At 40.3% G+C, this 19,297-nt stretch overlaps 1 protein-coding gene across 1 annotated transcript; it reads left to right on the forward strand.

Moving 5' to 3' along the window:
* The first annotated feature begins 3,274 nt into the window (after positions 1-3,274).
* LOC124789206 (cuticle protein LPCP-23-like) lies at positions 3,275-5,435 on the forward strand. The gene is made up of 2 exons (XM_047256500.1): positions 3,275-3,308; positions 4,932-5,435. Exons 1-2 carry the CDS (start codon positions 3,294-3,296, stop codon positions 5,433-5,435), a joined length of 519 nt encoding a protein of 172 aa, XP_047112456.1. The 5' UTR covers positions 3,275-3,293.
* Positions 5,436-19,297: the final 13,862 nt, after the last annotated feature.

Here is a 19,297-nt window from a genome sequence, read left to right on the forward strand (position 1 = left end):
CAGTTTTGCTAACCAGCTGGGTATGTTACTAGAGATTCTCAAAATAATTAGCTTGAACTCGGTATGCTGAATGAATCACTCGCGCTCGCAAAATTGCATAATAAATGTCCTAAGCTTGTTCCACAAACACTTTGGTCAATATAGGCGACAACCTCGGTGATAATCTCACTTGAATCCAATAAAACTTAATCTTATCGTAAAAAACCATATTACTTCAAGTTTTGTTACACTTGACATTATCGGGTATATACAATTTCAACCAAAAGTTGATAAGGGCGAAATCCTCGAGACATAATTTGAATCTCTGACATAAATATCGTCCGTACCCTATAACGTAATTTTACAGACTAGTCTCCTCCAACGTGATCTCGCGCCTCATTCTCGAAACCGAAATCGTCGTTCAGTGAAACAACAATGTCCAGGTTGGTGTTTGTCATGCACGAATCTCGCAACTTGTCTACCGGCTGAAGAAAAATTACACCGCTCTCGTTAAATGTGAGGACTCAGGGTATGCTTACACAGCGACACCGTTAATCTGTTCTGCTTATTATAATGACTATCTAGCCTTGTAAACGTTTTGCTTCGACTGCCCCATCCACTGACAATACCACTATTCCTATGTGTCTTTGAGTATGTCCTAATGATACATCTCTGTAATCTATCTCTGTTAGTTCCACTGCGTCTCCATACCGTATTTTCTTTATTCATTCAGTTTTTGTCATTGTTTCGTAGCGCTATATTTCAAATGTTCCTTCTTTTCTGCGATTTCCATACGGTTCATGTTTCATGCACTGCTACACCTCACTGTACACCTGCTGTAAACATTGCACTGTTTCAATTACCTGTTTCTAACTTTCATGCCTGGAAGTGTTTATTGACGGAAAGTATTAGTTATATGTACGAATCTCTTTTGCGCATTGCTTCACTTCTGTAATGTAACAGTGTATCAAGAACAGCAGAGTTGCTCACTTCTTCTTCTACTATGCTTCGACCTTCAGCAGTCACTATTCACGTTTCTTGCGGTTTACAAGACTTTTGTATCAACATAGTTTACTGTTGAGACAAATTCTGTGGTATTTGCACTTGACTGGATAGTTCTTCCTGGCGATCTTCACGTTCGGCCAGGAAGCACATATTGTCTATGAACGCTGTCAGATATTGGTCGGCCGAAGTGGCCGAGCGGTTGTAGGCGCTTCAGTCTGAAACAGCGCGACCGCTACGGTCGCACATTCGAGTCCTGCCTCGGGCATGTATGTGTGTGCTGTCCTTAGGTTAGTTAGGTTTCAGTAGTTCTAAGATCAAGTGACTGATGACCTCAGATGTTAAGTCCCATAGTGGTCAGAGCCATTTGAACCATCAAAGTTTGTTTCCAAGGGATTCCCAGGCAGCGGCAGATGAAGGCATATGTCACCCAAAAGTCCATAAAACAATCGCATATCAAACTGGCCGACTGATCCGCTTCGAAATTCAGTATCCTTTGAAGAAAACCTCAGCATGTAATGGTGACTAATAACAGGTGGGCCGCACGTGTTAGCCGAGCAGTGTGAGGCGTCTTGTCAAGGTTCGCGCGGCTTCCCCCGTCGGAGGATCGATTCCTCCCTCGGGCATGGGTATGTGTGTGTGTGTGTGTGTGTAGTCCGTAGCATAAATTAGTTTAAATTAGATTAAATAGTGTGTTAGCTTAGGGGCCGACCTCAGCAGTTTAGTCCCATAAGGCCTTACCACAAATTTCCAAATTTTTCCAATTAAGAGACAATGAACCATAAGGTACTAAATAGGAACCTTCATTAATTACAATAATTTCTGACAAATGTACTGTACGAAATGACAAAACTTCACGAGATGTAAAACTTTCCAATACAGTCCTAGAAGCATCATGACAAACAACAACAGCGAATGTAATCCAACCATTACCAATACTACTTGATTCAGATGATTTCGCAAAAGAAAAATTCAATTTCAGACCTAAAAAGTATTTAGGACCTGACAATACAGATATACTAGCGATCTTCTTCAAATTGGTGACCTTCTTACTGGTACCAGGCGCTGGAACGGAACCATAATTGCCAGATATATTCGGCAAATCTTTGTAGACCAGCATAGGTCTGCGACGGCGATATCCAAAACGGCGACCCATTGTAGAATGATGCTATTCATATAATGAATGCGCGAAGTTGCATCAGCAGCTATTTATAGCTCATGACGCAAGCGCACGCTGACGTAAGCGGCCCCGTTCTGTTAACTTATGTAAACAAATCGGCCGCTCAATACAACTCGGCGGCACTGGGGCCGCAGCCAATGTTATCTCCATGGTTCAAATGGTTCAAATGGCTCTGAGCACTATGGGACTCAACTGCTGAGGTCATTAGTCCCCTAGAACTTAGAACTAGTTAAACCTAACTAACCTAAGGACATCACACACATCCATGCCCGAGGCAGGATTCGAACCTGCGACCGTAGCGGTCTCGCGGTTCCAGACTGCAGCGCCAGAACCGCGCGGCCACTTCGGCCGGCTTAAGGACTGTACTCGCCGAGTTATCTACTGTGTGAGGCCCCTGAGGGGGGGTCCAGAGAGCATCCCAGGGTGCCCCAGGGAGCTACAACACTAAGAAGAATCGCTTCTCGGCTTTTGGCAAGATCAATGTGTAGTCTTTATTAATGATAATAGACTCTTTTGTCATTTACGCGAAACTAACACGTGTTGTCTCCCGCACCAGCCTATCTCAGATCCAAGTATGTTTTTCCGCCCGCCCGCTCTTAGTTTGGTACTACATCAGTGTGTAACTCTCACAATAACCTGCAGACTCGTCTTTCGTTCGTTTCAGCACAAAACTCTTCTTGTTTTTATCAGACCAATTGTTTACGAATCTGTCTGATTAGGCTTCCTACATCACGTTTCGCATTACGTTGACGAAATATTTCTCTAAATCAACAAATACTTAGCGCATATGTTGATTTTTATATTATATTCACTCATTTAGTGTGCGCGTAAGGTCATTATTGCTCAATTGATATCATTGCCTTAACTGAAACTAAAGTGATCCTCATAAAGTCAGAAGCATACAAGTGAACAAGTATGCATATTTCGGGTACTTGTGCTAACAAAGGGATCTGCAAAAGGCGAGATGAGGGAAGGCCGAACCAAACGACACGGCCAGGGGACAGTCCACCTGGGCAGGGAAGGCCAGGAACCGAGTCTGCCTGGTACTTTCACGAGCCCAGCGCGCGGTATATAAGGACGTGGCCGCCGGTGTCACGGTACAGTTCATAGCAGCTCCAATAACAGCTCCGCCATGAAGGTCCTGCTGGTGAGTAGCGGTCAGGTGTTGTGCGATTTCACTGCACATATTCCTAAAGTTTTCACCGGGTGCCAAATTCCCACTGCTATTTCCCCTTTGTGTCATAACGAAACAGCTTGCGGCTCAATTGGTTCCAAGAAATATGTACGCCTAGCGAACGTAGACTTCCAGATTCAGTAAATTAGCGGAATACAAAGCCTGACATTGGTGTGAATCAACAGAACGACTGTTACTTTCTATAACTCAGTTTATCCCACTGTCAGTATACCCAGTGAGTTCTAAAAATTTTAAAATTTTTCAGTATCGATACTATTTATACGAGGGATATCCGGAGAGAAAGTTCCGACTGCTCGCGAAATGAAAACCACTCTGAAAATCAGAAATACATAATCTGCAACAGTTAGCTGCAGCTTCCAGCCACTGCTCCACATAGTCACCACTCCGACATATACATTCGTCGTAGCGTTGTACCAACTTTTCAATACCCTTGTCATAGAAGGCAGCCGCCTGTGCTTCCCGCCAATCTATAGCTCGTTGCCTGTGGGAAAATGTTGTCTTCATACCCAGCAGCTAATGTGAGCCGAGATGAAACACAGAGGGAGCCAATTACGGGCTGTAGTGCTGGTGATCAAACACTTCCCATCGGAAACGCTGCAGGAGCATTTTCATTGCCCCTGCAGATTGCGACCGAGAATCGTCACGAAGTAGGAACTGTATGACAGTTCTGTAATGTGCGCTGCATAACATCGGGCGAAACATCTCAACAGGACCTCATACTAGGCTCAGAACTGAAAAGAGCGAAGTGATGTAAGCGACAGGCATACTAGAGACACTGTCGAACACCTATGTGGAAAGCTTTGTAAGATTTTCACAGTGGTTTCCATTTCTTCACCGATCGGAACTTACTTTCCGGATATCCCTCGTAGAATTCCATATGAATTAGGGTCCAAATGAATATGATTAACATCGATCTCTCTCGGCAACATTTCGACGCATCCCATAGAACGCTGCCACTGAATGTAACTGAAAAGTAATCCGCACATACAACCACTATGCAACGTTCGAGGTTACAACACATTTGCCTTTTCAGAACTAGTGTTCATAAAGAATGCCTCGCAAAAGTTTACTCTAGGGAACAAGTGTGATCACTAATTTACGACAATGTGTTTTGACCACAGTCGTTGTTGCAAAGAAGAAAGTAGCAGACAGGTCTAAAGTAACGCAACCAACGAAGGATTGTGATGCTTTCATGAAAACCTGACACGCTTTACGTCTACTGCGTTGTTATCCTTGTAGTAATGTATTTTATCTTCTATCTGTGGTGCACTGTCTGTCTGGTTCAGTAATATATATACCTTCAAAAAATTTAAATTCGAGATATTTCACTAGAGCATACAGGGTTCTGCCAATGAACGAAAACTGTTCGTCTCTAAATGTCCTAATAGTCAGGTTAGTGTCTCTACTTTGCTATGGAAGAATTGACCACAAAGTTCTAAAATTAACTACCTCTTTCATGCAACTGCTCATGTCCATAACAGCTCAGTAAGGTTAAGTGAATGGATAGTATTTTTAATTGCCAAGTGCCCACAGCTATTAACCTTATAGCATGCAGCAAGTACCCACTGTTTGCAGGTACTCCTCGTCGCCGTCGTCGCTGTGGCCGTGGCTAGACCAGGCTACCTGGGCGCTGCGCACGGTGTAGTCCCTGCCGCCCACGCAGTGGTGGCCGCGCCCCACGCCGTCGTCGCCGCCCACGGCGTCCACGGCGTCCACCCGGGCCTGGCCGCCTACGGCCCGGCGCACATCGCCGTCGGCCCCGGCGGCTACGTGCAGGACACACACGAGGTGGCCGCCACCAGGGCCGCCCACCTGACCGCCGTCGCCCAGACGCAGGCCCGCGACGCCCACCTCAACGGCGCCGCCGCGCACGCCGCGGCCGCCGCCCACGCCGCCGCGGCTGCCCACGCCGCCCCCTTGGTCGCCGCCCACGCCGCCCCCTTGGTCACCGCCCACGCCGCCCCTGTGGCCGCCGCCCACGCCGCTCCCCTCGTCGCCGTCGGAGCGCCCGCCCTGCCCGCAGCACACGGTCTCCTGGGTGCGCATGGTGCCGTCCTCACTCACGGGCACCAGTGGTGAAGTGTACCAGCAGTAACTTAATTGATGTATTGTAACGTCATGCCAACTTCATCTACCTGTCAAGAAATCGCTAAAAGTGGCGATGATTTGTTTTACATTTTCATTAATCACAAATAAAGCTGTTCTTTAAAATCTGTCTGAGTATCCTTGACTTTTTTTGAAAACATATTTTTCCACTCACCTAATTTACGGTCAAAATGTTCAAATACGTGTAAATTCCTAAGGGACCAAACTACTGAGGTCATCGGGCCCTAGACTTACATTCTCTTTAAACTAATTTAAACTAACTTATACTAAGAACAACAGACACACACACACACACCCATGCACGAGGGAGGACTCGAACCTCTGGCGGGAGGGGCCGCGCAGTTCATGACACTGCGCCTCAAACCACGCGGCCACTCCGCGCGGCTTTATTGTCAAAACTTGCTCTGACTTTGAACAGAGATGGCAAATTATATCCGGGTACTTACACCGGATTCGAACTTGAAATTTACCCACAAACTTGGAAGAATATTAGACAAAAGTTGATTATGCCAGAATAATTCTTTGACGTTTCATGCAGGTTATCCTAATCGTTCAGGACTGAGGTAAGTTATATTTTAGTCATTCAAACAGTTGTGGTGGTTCATGTCACACAGATTGATACATTTATACTGCTGACCATTAAAACTGTAATCCATGGAAGGATACCAAGTAGTGAAATTGTGTTTACAGTGCGTATATAGCGAACAAGTATGATCACTAATTTACGACAATGTGTTTTGTTCACAGTCGTTGTTGCAGAGAAGAAAGTAGTAGACAGGTCTTAAGTAATGCAACCAATGAAGGATTGTGATGCTTTCAAGAAACACTTTACATCTGCTGCGCCCTTATCCTTGTAGTAGGAGGATGATGATGTTGAGGTCCCATACTCCGAGGAGCGTAGGGGACGATGCGGGAGACCCACACTGCCGACTGGGCAAGATCCTAGCCGAGGTGGTTTGCCATTGCATTCCTCCCCATTTGGAGGATACAGGATGTAAAATTCAGTACAAAGAGATGGCACCTGTGGCAGCATAAACGGCTCCATCCTCACTGGAAATCGGGTCAAAATGAGCTTGAATGACAGAGGAATGTACATTATTCCATGCTGCTTTAGCTCTGTGCCAGATTTAAGCGTTTCTAGTGGCTGGCCAATGGTGCTCTGCCTGTTTCTTGGCAACCCCTGACTAGATGAGAGGTACTGAGAACCTACTGCACAGGTCACCTGTCGAACACGTGTTGCACTGAGGTAGGCCTATGTAACACTGGAAACATCTAGTCCCAATAGCACCCTATACCAACACCTCTCTCTGCTACTGCATCAAGAGCAACCACTGAAATCGTAGCCATACTGACAGTTCATATCACGGCAGAAGTCCTCACACTGCCCGAGAGGATACTTTTCTTGATGTAAACAAGCAAATTTCCATTCTCAAAGTTCCTGATGTGGCTCTACAGTCTTGCATGACCGAGCGAACAGTAAGTCTGTTTTCTCTGACGTTATTCATGTGGGGACGCTGAGGTCCTGCATGGCGCTGAAAGTGATACTCTTGAACCCATAGCGCCCATATTCACTTGCCAGTCGTGGGATGTTGATTTACGCTAGCAGGAAAACTGGAGAACAATAAACGGCAGTGCCGATTCGCTACTGTCCTGCCGCTTTCGAATTCCCTACAGTGGACGTTTCTTCTTCTTACACGAGGTATGCCACAATCTTCTCATAAGCAAAGAAAATTCTGACGCGATACCTGAATAAGGATCTCGTTGTGTCATCTTGTTTTATGTATAGAATTCTGACGACAATACTTCCACCTATTCAATGCAGTTACACTGAAATGTTTATCATTTAAATATGTCATCATGTGTTGGGCCTCATGCCATTTTGATATTTATTGCACCCCACTTTCGTGGAGTTGCTTAAGAGCGAGCAGCGTTTTTACGTTTATTCTGTTTCGTACCCTAAGCGTGGTACGATTAGCCAGTTTTTGCAACGAAAACATTTTTGCGACTTTTACAGAGTGAACAGCGTTGAAATAGTTTGGTGAGGCATAGACAAATGACGCAACAGCATAATGAGACTGTATATTGACGTATCAGTTCTAAGCAGATTGCAGCTGCAGAAAAATTCTAGTAAAGTTTATGTTTCTTACTGGATTCGTTCTTGAAACTGTTTGATTTCAGCCCGAAAAAAAAAACAAAAAAAACATTATTATCCATTTTCACGAACAGGGATAACATCAGCTTGATTAGGACTTTGCCTGTTGAAATCCTTGTCATCACGCAGGTAATATTCAATAGAAACAGTAAGCGTATCATATTGCAGTGGATGCCCACATTAAGACTCTGGGCATGTCCAAATATCTATCTCATTCTTTATTTTACGAGCTTCTGAAATCAAATAATGTGAGGAAGTTGGTATGTATTTCTGTATCTGCTGCTTAGAGTAGCTACCTGGTATTAGTGTCAGTAACCGCGCCTTGTCAGTGTAAGTGGCTGCTGAGATAGCAGTATTTAGGTTTTGTAACCACACATCAAATTTCGTGCACATATCACTATCTTCAGGTTCTGCACCAAGTGCATCTACATTATACACTTCACAAAGTTTTGAAGATGTTGCTTGTGTAAAACTAGTTGCAATTTCTTCCACTTTTCTTTTTACATACCGTTTTCTTCTTGCCGTTCTTACTTTTCGTGGGCGTTTAAGGTGGGATGCAGTAGAGGCTGCTGCGGAAATGCTAACACTCAACGCAGCAGCGTCGTCACACCCAGGAATATAAACATCTGCACTGTCTTCTTCAGTTTCTCACTCAGGTGATGGTGATAGTTCAGGTGGGTTGTCACTAAATTTCTTCTTGTCGTGAGTGTAGTAATTCCTGCACAACAGATGTGATACTAATACCGTTACTTGAGAATCAAGATATTTCTGCAATACCTCTGACATATTTCAACAACTGTGAAGTGTTTTTCACTTTTCTTAAACACTATCTTCTTGTGTCATTTTTCATAGTTCACACTGGCACCAGGTTATTAAGGAAGGCAGTATTCAGCTACGATTGTGGATGGGGCCGTAATGAGTTACTGTTGGTTCCCTTTGTAGTGGGACGCGATATTGAAGCGTCACTCATCCACCAGTGTCAGCCCAGTTTGCAGGTGAATATAAGTTTAATTTAGTTTTTTGTTTATGTATTTTTGTAATATTTGTAATGGTTGTGAATTGCTTAAGGTTTTTGTATTTTTTTTATGTTTCATGTACGGAGAGGGCGGCGCAACGAACGGAGACAGCATCTTCGCTGCGGGGACCAGAGAGAAAATTGCTGGCCATTATACGTCGCGGGTCGACAGCCAAAGAGCAACAGAAGATCCTGAAACCGAGTTGTTGCGTCGTGCTTCTAAAAATTTGAAAATTAACAATTTGTAATGTTTCTACAACAATGACGTCATAGAAAGTTTAATCATGTTGTAAATGTTCAGTCCTGTCTTGTCAAGGCTCAGGTTCACGTCTATATGTAGGAGGATAATAAACTAGTGGATGCTACTAAAGTTTAAATACGTGTTCCGAGAATTTATTTATGAAGAATTATGTGAATGAATTATTAATATATTTGACAAGACCATTAATTTTGACAACGTTCATCGCGAGTTTGAGTCTTGAAAGTTTATTCGATGTGGTTCTAATATTTATTAAATCAGGTAACTTGCTTTAATATAATTTCTGAGAAGAAACAAACGACATCTAAATTGAAAAAAGTTTGCGCAAACCAATTGGTCTAAGTGACGTAATTCTACGCATACGACTCAAATGACGATGTTTTAATTACAGTTTCGTTCAAGAACCATTTAGAGACAATTTAAAAAGAATTTAAATAATTTTGTTGTGTGTTGTAACTGATGTAGCTGACGAAGTCTGCACATGGTCATATGTCAAAAGAAAATCATTTATACAAAACTTACGTCGTTACACTACACCGTGGCGACCTTATAAAAAGGACTTGTGTGCAACTAAGACACACAGGTACGAAACAAAACATCAAGAGTCCTTCGGAAGTCAACGCGAGTTTTCGTGGAGCCTTCACCAGCCAGCGGCGACTTCGTGGGTGTGGGCAGCTGACGGAGCACAGCCAAGCAGTTCGGTCACGCAGTTATTCTACGAGAAGGCGCATCTGTTGGGCAGCAGCTGAACGCTGCAAACCCCGACAACCCTTTTTCTCCCTAAACTAACAGGCCCAGTACGTCAGCTGGGGGGCGTTCCTTCGGCTGGTATTAGAGGTGTTGCTGAGGGCTTCGCCCGTCTACGGTGGTGCCGGGCGTGGTTACAGCCAGTGACGTCTCCGGTGTTCGACTCAGCGTCCTGCCGGTTGCGGAAGCGGGGTCGCAGCATCTCAGCGGCTGCATCGACGGCTGTTACTTGTGCAGCCCATAGCAGCACACTGATCACCGAGAACTACAAACTACAATATTAGTGTCCGGTGAGTTTGTTTTAAGTTGGAAGTAGAGTGTTGTACATAGGGAGTGTGCTTTTAATAGGATTGTTGATTACAAGTCTGCGTGTGTAACTAGTTAATATCTTACAATAATGTCGGGAAGTGAAATATCAGACGAAGAGCAATCTATGTCCGATAGGAGCATGAGATCCCTTTTTAGGGCGATCGCTAAATTAAAACAATCTAACGAAGAATCTACTGCTAAATTAAAAGAGGAACTAAAACAGGAATTAAAACAATCTAACGAAGAATCTACTGCTAGATTAAAAGAGGAATTAAAACAATCTAACGAAGAATCTACTGCTAGATTAAAACAGGAATTAAAACAGTCTAACGAGGAATCTACTGCTAGATGAAAAGAGAAGCTAACAAAATCTACAGACATGTTACAGGAACATCTTTATGAAACCAGTCCAGAAATAGGTGATAAAATAGAGGCTTCTAAAGTTGAAATGCAGGAAAAACTAGTAGGACTTAGTAATAAGATTGCTGATAATTGTAAAAGGTTAGAAGAACATATCGAGGAATCGCGTGAGGAAAAAGCTCGCATGCGAAATGATATTACTGACTTAACCAAGAGACTAGATAATGTCAATGTCTTAGTTGTAAATGAAATAGAGAAAAATAACGACAAGTTACGAGATGAATTTTCTATGCAAACAGAAACTGTTCGTAGAGAATTATTAGAATCTATTAAAGAGGTTTCTACCAAACCTGTAGAGATTTCTTCAATAGATAATGTAGAATTAGGGACATTAACTCATCGAGTAGAAAAAGATCATACTGAAATAGAAAACATGAAATTTTTAATTGAGAAATATGCAGTAACCTTGAGACTTCCAAAGATAATAACACTGACGGAGGTACAGAGCGTTCACATCGTGAACACAGTGAAGAATCGATATTAGCTAACCGCGTATCCAATACAGAAATACGAATACAGGAAATTACTAAACGGTTATCGGAATTAGATAATAATGAAAACATTTCAAGTAGTAGAAGCGATAACATAATCAGAGACGACAGTCGCATCGTGTTTGCTAGCTCAGACGACAACAACACAAATAAAGAAATCACGGCAAGTAAATCCGACGCAACTCCGTCTCTGCAATTTAAACAAAATTCAACTATGTCTCTCGCAGAATGTTGGGATGATATAACGACAAATTCAAATGTAGCAAGTCGATTTCCTGTATTCAGACCAGGAGGCGAACTTCACCCTATAATCTTTATAAAAGATTTTGAAACTTCATTATCTCCTAAATGGAGTAATGAAAAACGGATTCAATTTGTAATAGGACATTTAGAAGCAGAAGCTGCAGAATGGGCAGTACTGCGTAGAACTGAATTTAGGGACTGGGATGATTTTGTTAAGCAGTTTAAACAAAATTACTGGTCAAGAGGAAAACAACAACACTTAACTTCAGAGTTTTTAGACCCTCCTCCATATTATAAACTGTGCGGAGGTTATAGGAATTATTTCGAATGGCATTTAAACCGTGCTAAATTAACTGAAGAACCAATTATTGAAAGTCATCTAATACGAGTCCTAATTAGTAGGTTACCGTATTATGTAAAGGATAGAAAAATGTTATTCTACGAATTTTCCATCCGAACGAGAAAAGGAGATCTTGTATTAGTACGATCTCATCCTAAAACTTCGAAGATCAATAACGAATGTAGAAAATTCTTCTATATCTTTGAAGGTCCATATGTTGTACATAAGACTGTACACCCCAATGCGTTACTTCTTATGGAACCTTCATGAGGTGTAATTAAAGAATTATATAGTGTCGATCAAATGAAATCCTTCATTCCTAAATAAGTTAATATTTAGTATATGTTACATACGGAAGAGCGTTCATAGTTCATTCATGTGAAGTTTACACACATTTATTTTGAACCAGTGATTCCAGACTCAGCAATAAATACACATTATTAATGCAGGAATAAACAACTGTGTAATTGATAGTGCTTTTAGTGCGTTACAGTTTACCAAATGAGTATAAAATTCAGTCACAGAAAATAATGTTTTAAAAACAAGCCAATGTGATCCCAATCAGAATTTTAAGGCAAGTAACTACAGTCATGGCTGAAGGTCTTTAACACCAAGAACGGCAATTATAAAAAAAATTAACAAACATCCTGTAAAACAGCAATGCAATAGCAAGGTTAATTTAAAAAGACAGGCAACTGATCACCAAATGGGTGAGCGAAAATGATAGTAAACTAGGTAGCACAGTCATTTAAACCTGCTGTAACGCCAAGAATGGCAGTGATACAAAAAATTAAAAAAAATTCAGTAAAACAGGAGATGGAACAGCAATGGATAATTTAAAAGGACAAGCAACTGATCACCAAACAGGTGAGGCAAAATGATGGTAAACTTGGTAGCACAATCATTTAAACCTGCTGTAACGCCAAGAATGGCAATTGTACTAACAAATTTTAAAAACTTACAATAACACAGCAAATACAATAATAAAACTCAAGGGTCAGTCACAGATGGGGCACCTGGAATCGACCTCTGAATAGGTCTGGCAAAACACACTTTAGTGAGTGATGAGATAGGCAGCCAAGAGTTGCATTCACTTCACAAGATGGTAACTCAGATTAGTGGCAGTCTAACGAATAACTAATGATAACCTTTCTGAGGCTACCTGACGTCCAATAAACCAAATACAAAGATGGAAAAATACGCCAAAGCCAGAACCGGCAGTTTGGACTCCACCCGCAGAATACTGTGTTGAGAGCTCGCGGAACGAGAAACTAATTACTACTACCAGAGTAGAAAAATCACCAACCAACTTACAGTCAAGAAGTCTGTCAAAACTACACACTTCACCAGACAGCAGCGGCAAGGCGAGGAAAAGTACACTGTCGTTACATACACTAACACCAGGACAGGTAACTGGGGTGTTAGCATCCATGAGGCAGGAAAAATACTGCTGGTTGAACCTAACAAATAGTAACAAACTGAACGCAATAAATAGTAATAAGAAGTCGAGGAAAGCTAATCAGATCCGCTTTCCTCAAGCACTCCACTCGCTGCTCTTCGCCTCGGCGACACTACGAGCAGCAACACGAACCCGAGTCACTAGAGAATCGCAAGATCTCACAATGGTGGAGGTTTCTCTACTTGCATCCAAATGCACTCAACTTAAAACTTGCAGGATCTGGTTTACGACGAGGTCGTGCACCCTCGTGACCACAGGCTTTCGATCCGGCAGTCCATGCGCGCCGCCAGCGGTCCCGGCGTGTTCCCGCACTTCATGGACCTTGCTGCTGAGTCCCCAACCGAACTGCACACTGACATGACCCGGAAAAAGGATGACGTCGCGCCAAAGATAGGTCCACAGTTACTGCATATCGATACCCACCGCTGCTGCCACTAGCGGACAGGCAACGCTCGCGAAACCAAGTAGCTCCAGTCAACACAGGAGGAAGACGATCAACTGCAACCACGTCAACTAATCTGTACAGTCTGGCCTGCAACAGAGGACATAAGCCTTGTAATCTCTCCTCAGTAAAATAATATGAATAATATTCACATTTACTGTAACATCCCAACAGAAGAGTTCCGAAACCTCCCAACAGTAAAAAATATAACTATACCATTGACATTTAGCGTAACCTTCCAATAAATAAATTGCGTAACCTATCAATAATAAAATGTGACTAATCTCTCAATAAAAAATTGTGGCTCACTTATAACCTTTCAGTAACTGACTGTGAATTTAAACTGGTAAGTTTTCGACGTCAGCAGTGCTGCATCATGACCCTGAAAGATCATTCTGAATAAATTGAAAATTCTTTCTTCAATAAGGTCGCCGGATGACGCATATATATCTGCTCCTATAAGAAATTTTTCTGGCACAGCAGAGAGCTATTCTGGCCGATAGATTTGTCATGTATAAAAAGATACAACTGATTTTTCTTTTCAATAATCGGGATGACCAGGGTTTGGAGAAATTAGCAAATTATTTAATTTGAAATGAATGATTGTCGAATGTTACTTTTTATGACAAAGATTATTATTAAGAGATTTTTTTTTAAACAGTTACATGGGAATTGATATAATAATGCTACATATGCACGAGGCTGCTTTTACCTTATCCTACAACGCTCAGGCTCCGCCATCGCTCCCCATGATCGGCCCAGCCAACTCCATACACACGACTGCTAGCTAGCTACTACTTACAGCTACTACTACTACAACTAACACACAGTTCCTACTGCAGTCAACAATGCTCTTTGGTCTGAGATTCTCTTATAGCTTACATACCGCAGGCAGCGCGTGAGCAATCCATCGAAATTACATCTGCTTGAGTGAACTAGCAACAAATTCCTTAATGAGGGACCTCTTACATAACCCTCCACTGGGGGGGGGGGGGGGGAATTTGGCAGCGATGGTGAGTCAGAGAGTATATATATATATATATATATATATATATATATATATATATATATATATATATATATATATAACACATCACTGTTGAATAGTATAAGTACAGAACATATTACGAAATGAAATAGAGTGCACACGCACTGAGTACAAAATATTATCAAATGACATAAGGTGCACACGTGCTGATTAAGTCTTTACCATTTTACAAGAACTGAAACATATTGAGAAGTGAAATAAAGTGCACACACACTGAATAAGTCTTTACCATTTTACAAAAACTAGGAAAGGGATGGAAAGAATAGCATCATGGTTGTAGCACAGTGGGTTGCACGTGGCTGCACTGAAAGTCCATATTTTTCTACAGAAGCACAACACCAAGTGTAACCAAGACACTGAAATGTTGCATTAATATTGTATGTTATCATTTTGGTACACCAAACAGTAGGACCATAATAACATCTCCATTGTTGAAGGTGGTGGACAGCTTGATGTGTCAACACCACATTCTTGTAGAACCCATACTCTTTTACCAACGTAGAATTAGTGCAAAAACGAAATATAGTGCTATATGACCATGAGGATGGACAGGACATGCGGATATTGCAGTAATTGCTGGTAATAAGGTCAGAAGGTGAAGTATACATTAACTCTTATGCTAGTCATCATAGAATTACACTGGTGTATCAACCAATCTGAATAATTATTGACACTCATTGGTTAGTTACTAAACATTTCTGTACTGTGTATGGACTATTACAGAACATTATTCATAAGTCATCTAATTACAGTAATTATTGGCATAGCATTTATACATAAGTCATCTCATTATAGTGATAACTGGCATTGCATTTATGCATAAGTCATCTTATAACAGTAATCATTGGTATATCATGTATAGAGTATAACAAAACATCATTCATAACTCATCTCATTACAGTAATTATTGGCATCATGTCATCTCATTACAGTAATCATTGGTATAGCATTTATGCATTAGTACAAAACATCATTCAGTATTACTCAGAAGTCACTATTCAAAACAAGAGTTATTGCGTGTAGCATCAAGTTGTTAGTGTTTATATATGATATCATGCAAGTAACGTAAGACATATTTAAAATGTAAGATACTGGAACAAGTATTCAAGGTGTTTAGTCCAATAATACATAGATATAATGCAACCAATACATCGGAGAAATTTTCATTACATTTAGGACTAGAAATATATCTTACACTGGTAGCATTATTTAGTCATATACTGGTAATAGTTGGGACTGATAATAAAATTTTTTGTGTTATCAATGCATTGCATTGGGACCGATAATTAATTGCTGGGGCATGAAAATATTTGCTTTTGACTTATTGCTGGAAATAAGGATTAATAACGTCATTCGTCATGAGTTGGCTGTAGCAAGGTTATGAAACAAGTACAGTATATCTGATCACATACATGAATGATACAAATGGGTAAAAAATACAAATATTAGAACAGGTTTCATAACTAAGTGTTTATAGCATATTAATATCATGAAAAGCTTCTCCTGGAAAAAATACAAAATGGATTATTGACCTGAAAGAAAACATGTATATTATGCTGAAAAGTAGTAAACCTCGAATTAACAGGTAATGAAACGTGTACTTAATATGTATGTACTCTAACTGTCGTTCCCAAAACGTTCAGTCATTATACTATGCGACATAAGACATACTGTCAAAAGGAACTGCAACAAATACTTAAATAACTACATAGCATCTCTTAACTAATACAAATTATATAAACCTCATCATTATCATCATCTGCAAAGAAAAACTTCATTATTCATATTACCATTCTTCACCATCATCATCATCTGCAAAGAAATACTTCATTATTCATATTACCATATTCTTCATACAACTATTCGTCATCTTAAAATAGACTCTTCATTATTCATTATTCCTATTAACACTTTCTTCATACAACTATTCTATAGTATAGAGTTTTTTACTTCTAGCATATTTCATCACTAAAATTAACATGTGTAGTTCTGTCTGACAGCTTGCATCAATTGCCTCGTATTCTGAAAGAAAAATAATTAGTTAAGACTGCTATTATACAGTGTGTATATTATATTCTTGTTAATGCTTGTTAATTCTGATCCATTTACTCTTCACGACACAGTATTGCATTTTCTTTCATTCATTCCGATGGTGAAATTTCCATTTCATAGTAAACCATTGTGGTTTGTTTAACTTATTTCTTCTACACGTAACTGCTTTCTGAGAATGATGAATATGGAATAATATCGTGCATTTAAATAAAAACTTGTTACTAGTGATATAACTAAGCATACAGCATAGCATGACAGAAAACGTCTTATGTCACAAACATAGACAGTTTTCAAGTGCAAAAAATGTACACACAGTATCATAATTTAGTAGCAAAAAATGTTGAATAGTCAAGATATTGAGATATCATAAGGAAAATTTCAAAGTCAACTGGTGTTTGTCATATCTTAAAAATGCTACTTTCGATAGGAAAACAATCATACATACACAAAGAAAATGAAAAATAAGCACGATCTGATGTGTAACGACAAGGAAAGCGACCTGCTAACATTACCTTGCCTGGCACTTGCCAAGAAAAAATATGATCATCATCAGTAGGTAGTGACGTAGATGTAATTGCATAAGTAGTCATACAAATATCAGGAAATGGCATTATGGTGTGATAAATCGTAAAGTATGTTCATTCAATAAAGGGATTAATATTGGAAATATGGTGATTGCCCTTGCTTTTTCTGGTTCTCAAAGTTTCGACGTGTATTACATTGGGGTGAGGAATGCTGCGAATTCTATATGCACCTGCGTATAGAAGCTCAAATTTACTGCATCTACTTTTTCCTCTGTTGGATAAATAATGTGTGTGTACTAATATCTTCTGTCCAATATGAAAGTCATAGCGTGTACAAACCTGTTTTTGATGTCTTCTCCGGCGCTCTGCGGCACTTTTGATGTTGCTGAGCGCAATGTCAATTATTTCATGGTGGCGTAGTCGACGGGATGTAGGAAGATACTAATTCTTTAATTTCGTCAGGTGGTTCTACATTTTTCAATACAACAGTCGGAGATAGCATAGTAGATTCATTTGGTATGGAGTTAATTACATCCTGGAATGAGAGTATGTGTGTATACAAATCAATATGTTATTTATGTCGGTATATTCTACATAGTTTACCAATTTATTTCGTCAGTCGTTCACAAGGGTTCAAAGAAGCATGATACTTGGATATATAGATCGGAGAAATGTATCTAGCTCGTAATATACGTGTCCATATTACAGATCGAAATTGTGGTCCATTGTCGGAAATTACTTTCAATACATGTCCTACATGAAATAGAAAATGTTTTACAAATGCATTCGAAACAGATTTAGCAGTAGCTTTGGGTAACGGAGTGAAGGTAACAAATTTCGAAGTGAGTTCAACAGCGACAAAGATGTAGCAAAAACCTCTATTAGTTCTTGGAATTGGACCAAAATGTCTACAGCGGCCATGTGTCTCAATTTAACAGGTGCAGTGGGATGTAACGGAGGAATATGTGAAGTCAGGTCTGATTTAGCTTTCTGGAAGATTTTACATGACGTTAAAACTCGTCAAATATGTTTCTCCATGTTGGCAAAATAACAGTTCTGTCTCAGTATAAGAAAACATTTCTGGCTCCATAACGTGCGTAACTTAAATGAGTATACCAAACTAATGTGTTAACAAGTTCGTCAGGAATACATAATAACCAGTTGTTGCTGTCACGGTGAGAGCGGCGAAACAGAATATTAATGCGTACAGTATAATGGTTTCTAATTGTAACGTTATTCCTATCTTGCCAAAGGTGTTTAATTTCTTTCCACACATTGTCTTTGCTCTGCTCTTGTGCTATGTGTCGTAATGACGACGAAATGAAATTTTCGAATGCAACTTGTTGAATATACATGACGCTAAAATTTGCTTGGCAGGAGTTGGTTGCGATGTCTTGCTGATTGTTGCTGAGAGATCGGGATAGTGCGTCTGCTACAATATTTTGTGTACCGGGAATGTGAACAATTGTAAAATTAAATTCCTGTAAATAAACGGTTTATTAATAATTTTTACTTATGGACCGTCTGAATAAAACACAATTTTAGTGCCATACGCGTTTCGCCTTTATTTCCTGCAAGACATCATCAGTGGCCTGGAATATGTACATATGTTAGCTATTTTATTTACTTTTTGTCATTGTACATATAGGTTATAAACAGTTCTGGTGGTTGGTATTTCCTATTAAGTAGTAATGTTTTGAACTGTACTTACAGGTTGTGTGGACAATTTCCTAGATATTACGTTCCTGTTGCATTTTTGGTGTTGTTCTTCTTCTTATGAACGCCAATTTGCGGTCTTTTCCCCATTACACAACACTATGAACTGAACGCTTGTTTTAAAGCAATGTTTTGGTTTCTGTTGCCGACTGTCAAATGTTTTTGCCAAAGGTCGAATGTTATTGCCAAACTTATGAGTGTAACTATTGAAGTATCTGTGGTCTGTTCGTGTATGCATTTGTGTGTGCGCTTGTGTATGTGTATGTGTGTGTGTGTGTGTGTGTGTGTGTGTGTGTGTTTTGGTGTGATATATATTTTTTTGTGCTGTGTGTGTGTGTGTGTTTTTTTTGGTGTGATATATATTTTTTTGTGCTGTGTGTGTGTGTGTCTCCAGTTGATGTGGGGATGAGTTTTCTTTTCTTATATTTTTTTAATATTTTTTATGTTATCATTTCCTTTACTAAGTGTAGTAGGGAGCCTGTGCTGACGTGTGTTCGTTCATTTATCACATGCTTGTTTTCTGCTATGGCTTTCTGGATGTGGAAGTTTTCTTGCATTTGTATAAGATGTTTGTCATGGTTGCTTATTCTCATTATTTTCATTTCTTGTTCCATGTTT

This window comes from Schistocerca piceifrons, chromosome 3, assembly GCF_021461385.2.
Source record: "Schistocerca piceifrons isolate TAMUIC-IGC-003096 chromosome 3, iqSchPice1.1, whole genome shotgun sequence".
NCBI classification, from domain to species: Eukaryota; Metazoa; Arthropoda; class Insecta; order Orthoptera; family Acrididae; genus Schistocerca; species Schistocerca piceifrons.